Source organism: Pteropus vampyrus, unplaced genomic scaffold, assembly GCF_000151845.1.
Source record: "Pteropus vampyrus isolate Shadow unplaced genomic scaffold, Pvam_2.0 Scaffold85, whole genome shotgun sequence".
Lineage (NCBI taxonomy): Eukaryota > Metazoa > Chordata > Mammalia > Chiroptera > Pteropodidae > Pteropus > Pteropus vampyrus.
This window is the reverse complement of record NW_011888866.1, coordinates 7,080,084-7,086,083: the sequence shown is the minus strand read 5'-3', so window position 1 is coordinate 7,086,083 and position 6,000 is coordinate 7,080,084. Positions and strand designations below refer to the sequence as shown.

General features: G+C 46.6%; 1 protein-coding gene across 4 annotated transcripts in view; it reads left to right on the top strand.

The window, feature by feature from the left end:
- Positions 1-1,774: 1,774 nt before the first annotated feature.
- The window catches only part of TCF12 (transcription factor 12), a 293,031-nt gene continuing 288,805 nt past the window's right edge, over positions 1,775-6,000 (top strand). For 2 of the 4 annotated variants that reach the window (XM_023532560.1, XM_011363430.2), the window contains exons 1-3: positions 1,775-2,042; positions 3,004-3,100; positions 4,174-4,246. Coding sequence is in view for 3 of the 4 variants with exons in the window: in XM_011363430.2 (XP_011361732.1) it covers positions 3,026-3,100; positions 4,174-4,246 (148 nt within the window). In the remaining variant the exon portion in view is untranslated. Of the gene's footprint in view, positions 2,043-2,762; positions 2,903-3,003; positions 3,101-4,173; positions 4,247-6,000 lie in introns of those variants that run through there. The other 2 variants (XM_023532561.1, XM_011363431.2) reach the window with 2 other exon arrangements.

Sequence of the window (6,000 nt, the reverse complement as noted above, 5' to 3'; positions counted from 1 at the left end):
GAAGCTGTTTGATCAGAGGCTCAAAAACATCATCAAAGATCACATCACTTTCTGTCTATGCTTTTTTTATGTATGCTTTATTTTAATCTGACTGGGCCTCGTGGTTGGAAGATGGCTACCCACAGTTCAGGGGCCCCTGGATTTTTTGCCTCATATAATATGCTGATAACATGCCTTCAATGTAGGGGGGGGGCGGTATTTTTAATGCTCCTTGTTTTTTTTTTTTTTTTTGAGTACATGCAGAAAGGTTGCTTCTAAAGCTCTTGGAATGTGAAACAAACAGACAAAAACTTTCCCCAGAGACCCAGCAAATAGCTTCTCTCATTGGCCCAACTGTGTCATGTCTATTGCCAACCAATAACTGTAGCAGGGAATGGGACCATGCTGATTTATTTAGGTTGGAATTATGCTAACTTGATTATACTGGAACCATATACTCCAGTAGGCAGCCAGGGCAGGCATGTGACCCTAAGAACAAGGGGTGTTTACCTAGGTAAGTGGGAGTGGATATTGGGGAGGCTACCACGGGATCTGGCACAACGTCCAGGGTGTAGCCATTGACGTCATGGAAATCCCTATCCCCAAGCTACAATTGCCTTCTCCCGCTGGACAGCTCCGGTTGTAATAAAGTACAGTAATTGCATATTTGTAGGGAATCTACCTCTTTGTTTCCATATATGTCTGGGCTCCAATGGCTCCTTCTTGCCATGTTGTTACACTCAAGGCGTTGGCTGCTTTTCTCAATTCGTTACTTTGCAAACATCTCCTTTCTTCACACTGTTTCTCTTGCCCGGCTCTTACTGGTCTTTTTACTGAATTCACTAATCCCAAAGAGTGAAAACACTGGCTGCCATTAGACAAAACCTTACTTTCATCTCCGAATTGAGAAGAATTGAGGTTTAGTTATTTTGTCTTCTTTCTGATGTTTGGAGCTTCTTCAGGCCAAGTTCAGAACTTGTGCCAAGATAGTAGCTGCGCGACAGAATCTCCCTGGACCGTCTTTGTTAAATGAAGGGATTGGCTTGATCCATTTCCAAAAACTCGTCCCGTTGTGAAGTTTGGTGGCTCCGAAAGGGATTTGGGTGGGTACAGGTGATTGTAGAAATGGGGGCTTGAGTGAGTGGGGTATTTGGGAACCTGAAGCCCAAGCTGCTTTGTGTGGTTTGAGGGAGGTTTTGCCCCTTCTGCTTTCCGCTTAGCAACAAATATGACCAAACGCACCTACTCCCAGAGTGGACCGAGGTGGCCAGGTGTCCCAGCCCCACGCACGCATCTTCTGCGCCCAGCGCCGCGCAGCCTCCTGGGGCTGTAACCTCCCGACCCCGCGGGGAGCGGGATCCAGCGTCCAGGGTGTCTTGCTCCGGAAAGGCAGCCTTCAGGGCTCTGCGGCCTCAAGTTGAGTGGCCTGGGCAGTGGATCCAGATGGGCCGCAGAGGCGTCTCCGCTGCTCCACTTCGGGGCCCGAGGCAGGAGCTGGACGAGCTGGAGGAGGCGCCACGGTGCCCGCCGCCCGGCTCCCGGGGGCCCGGGGGAGGCGTCTTCCGCAGGCGGCCCGGCCCTGCTTCGCGTCTCACGCCCCTCCCCGCCGGCCCGACTCCGTCCCGCCTCACCCCACGGCGGGCTTTGTCCACCCGCCGCGCGGCGGCCCCTCCCCGTTCCCGCCGGCTCCTCCCCGCCCCCTCGCCGCTGGCCCCACTTTCTCGGCGCAGGCGGCAGGAGCCGGCCGGGAGCGAAGGGGTTAATCCAGGGCTCTTCCCGGCGCGGAGGGATCCAGAGCTGAGCCAAGCGCGGTGCTGAGGCCGCCTCAGCGAAAAAAATGTCCGCCTGAGGAGACCCACAAGTTCTATTCGGGGGGACCGCCAGCCCGCCCCGGGGAGGAAGGGGCGGCCAGGCCGGAGAGCCGCCTCACCCGCCCGGATCCGAGAGCTCGCGCGGGGCAAAGTGAACCGAGCCGCCGGGCAGTACAAGGGGAAGCCGGAGCCCGCTCTCCCGGCCAAAGTGAACTTTAATCGAGGTGGTTGGATGCGGAGACGGGGTGGCAGGTAATTGCGGGGAGGCGAGCGGGAGGGAGACCCCGTGGCGGGTCTGGGGGCTGCGGAGCGCCGCCGCGTCCCTGCCGGCATGGAGGCGCCCCCGGCCCGCGCCCCAACTCCGCGCCCCTTTGTACGGAGCGCCCCGGGGTCCCCTCTAAGTTGGGGATCGGAGTGGGGGCGGAGGCGAGAGTCGCGGGCGGCCAGGCCCGCGGGCGGCGCGCTCGGCCTGCGCGCCCTGTTCGGCGCTCGGCTCGGGATCCGGGGCGCGCGGGAGAGCGAGCTGCTTCGGCCGCCGAGCCAAGCTCATTGTTCGGCAGGTTCGGGGCCGGCCGGCCGCAGGCAGGGCAGCAAAAGTGGGAGGAGGCCGAGCCGGGGGAGGAGGACGCCGGGCGAGAGCGAGACTAGTTGTCGGTGTTTCTGTTTTCTTTTCAAAAACGCCCCTTGGACGCGCGGGGGTGCTTTCCGAACCCCCGGGCCCGCCGAGGACGTCCGGGCGGCGGCGGCCGCAGACGCGGGCCTGCGAGCGGCGCGTTCCCTGCAACTTGTCAGTTCTATTGTTGCCGAGCCAGTGAGTCACTTCGCATCTCCCCTGGCCGTCGCTCGGCTCGCTGGACCCCCAAACGCCTCTCCCTCACCCGCCCCTCGAGACTCCCACCCTGGCCGGGCCCGGCCTGCGGAGCTCCGGGCGGCGGCGCGCAGTAGGGAGCGCCGAAGAGAGAAAAGGGACCGGCTCGGAAACTTGCGGGAGAGGTGGCGAGTTGCGGGAGCCGCTGCGTCGCTCCCGGGCCGCGCCGAGGAACGCGTGGATTCACAGACCTGGCGCGGGCTCCTGGCTCTCCCGCCTCCTCCCCGCGCGGCGGGGGTAACCAGTTGGGTATTGAAAGTCTGCCCTACGCTTTTGCTCTTTTCCTACGCCCCTCTCCCTCCCTTCCGTGGTCTCTCGCTGAGCCTGGTTTTTCCTCTACCTTAGGACCTGTTAGAAGTGGCCGAAGATGAATCCTCAGCAGCAGCGCATGGCCGCTATAGGGACCGACAAGGAGCTGAGCGACCTGCTGGACTTCAGTGCGGTATGAAAGCTTTCCGCCGCATCTTGGGGTTCTGCTGAGGTTTATAGAAAAAGAAAGAAAAAGATAGAAAGGAGGTTGGAGGAAGCGACGTGGAGACTAGGCAGCGTGAACTCCCTCTGCTTTGAGCAGTTGTTCTTAGGGCTGGAGTCCAGCTGCCCCAAGTTGGACACCTGAACTTTGATGTAATGTCTAGACTTGCAGATTTAAAACTTTATTGCCAAAGGGGTCTTTTGATTTTAACCAGTTAAAAGGCGAACAGTGTAATCATAAGCTTTGGTTGAGTCACCCTGTGACCCTGATGATTATTAGAGATTTTGAACTTCATATGAAAAAAGAAAATTGTTTTTGTTTCGGCACTCCTAACAATTTTTCTCCCCAACGTGTATGTTATAACTTATGGTACCTGAAAGATGTCAGTTACAAGAAAACCAGTCAATGGCTAGAATTTCCAGCCTTTTGAGCTGATTACTTTTAGGGTGCATATTGTGTGTGTGTGTGTGTGTGTGTGCGCGCGTGTGTGTGTGTGGAAAAAATGCGTATGTGTATAGTGTATTTAAATTTTTTTTACATGGGAAATAATTGAGTGATTTAAAAGTATCAGCTAAAACCTAAGAGCCCACTGCCCTTATTTCTAATCGGTTGAACTCCTTTATTAACTGCTGTTGGGAGGCAGGACCAGTCCCTACTTTATAACACTGTTGTCATGGATCTTTACAGTATGTAGTAGTTTCATTGGATAAGATTCTGACTTTGTGTATTAAATTGTAGTGTAAGTGTAATGAGATTAAATTAGCTACAAAGCGAAGCTCCTGGAAAAAATTTACCATTTAAATTTAATAATCTTAGAATCTCTCATGTAAGTGACTGGATTTTTAGGATACAGTATAACCAGTATTGCCAAGTAGTGTTAGGAAATAGTGTCACTCAATGTATTTGCCTTTCTGGGTCTGAATGTGTATTTCTAATTTTATTTTAATTTCCTTCTGAAATTTAGTAACTAACTGATGACTCTCGGGTTGAAAGGAATCTAGAAGAATTTCAGGACTAACAGATACTTTTGGGTTATTTTGCAGATGTTTTCCCCACCTGTTAATAGTGGGAAAACCAGACCAACGACACTGGGAAGCAGTCAGTTCAGTGGATCAGGTAAGATGATGCCTAAAATCAAAAACTTATATTTTGATGTTTTATTAGAAAAATATAAAGTGTATTAATATCTTTCTTTATATTATTATTCATGTTCAGTTAAAATCGTAAATAAAAACAAGCCCCAAATGTGGGCTGCTGCTCTGAGATTCATTGATATTTCTATAAGAATTTCGATATGGATTTAAAATTATTTAATTCTTTTCTATGAATTTTTAAATTTGAAATTGTCATGTTTGAGTACATTTAGAAAAGTACTAGAAGAAAATTATTTATGGTCCATGTATGGTCTTTTATTTTCTAATATTTATTTAAATATGTATTTTAAAATTTTTTTGAATTTTCAGCCCATTAGCATTATTAAAGCTGGGGTTCTAAGGAATTGGTAAAATAATATTTAATATATGCACGTGAAAAGGGAATTGAGTCAAGCAATAATTAGTAAGATGTTAATTTTTAAAAATGGCCATTTTCTTAGACGTCTATAGCAAATTAAAAATTTTGTAGAGTTATTTAAAATGTTAATGGAATAAAAGTTAAAAATAAATGAATAGGAGTTGGATATATTTTCAAATGACACCTATTGGATGACTGAATTCTCTTACATTGAGTACATTAGGATAATGTTTAGAGTAAGTTAAATTAGATTCCTATGCCTACACTAGTGCTGTTTTCTTTAAATTTACTTGTATATTTGTAACTACTGTGCTCTATTATCCCATATTTCTTAAGTATGCATTTTTTCTAACTTATTTAAACTCATGATTTAAAAAAATAAACATTCCAGAAGCAAGGTCCACTCTAGTGTACAAAAACTATAATTTTCTGTCTAACTTAATTTTATTCTGAGTGCTGAGAGACACAATTAAAAAAAAGGAAAACCAGAAAAAAACTAAAGCCATGACAGTATCATCTTAAGAAAACCAGAGTGTCATCTGGGTTGAAACTCAGTAATTCCTCTTTGGCTGGTACTTTTATTTCCCCTAGTAAAATGATAATTGATTTCTTAAGATACTGTGAGAGCACAACGTCAGAAGGTTAAATTAATAATAATTTTACCACTTTATACCACTTTATATATAAAAAAATGTTTAAAAAAATCATGCACTAACTTAATTTACTAAAATTCATTTTTAATGATAAAGTTGTAGCTTATAGAGAAAATAATAGCATGTCGTTTAACATTTCAAATTAAGTAAAAAAAAAAGCACTTTGGATTGTAAATATCCTAAAGCTAATGTTATCCTTAATCCAGAGAATATCTTAAAATGTCAACCAAACCTCAACTCTTCTCCCACCTCCTTCCTTTTACTGGCAATCATTTGAAAATTGTCACTTTTGGGGGAGGGGAGGAAGTTATTAATGTAGAAGAGGGCTATATTCCCTTTCTTTACTACTGTTTTGAGTACATCTCAGTTTTTGAAACTAATAATTCTTAGGAGCTTTCAAATTTACTTTGTCTAATACATAGTAGATACTTAGTATATTTCACTAAATGAATAGTGATATCTTATTTCAGGCTGTTCCAGCTTGAATTGTGGAAAATATATTTAATTGACACTCATTGATACCAAGGACAACGACTTCAGAAACTTATTGTTAGAAATGCTTTCTGTTTTTTAGAATAAGGGCAATTAATTTTTTTCACTTTAAAATTAAGAAGGTGAAATTAAAAAGTATGTGTGAACTTGGTGTGTATTACAAACATGGCATTGGAGCAGTTGTGGGGCCTTTCTGTAGCTTGTATCATACGA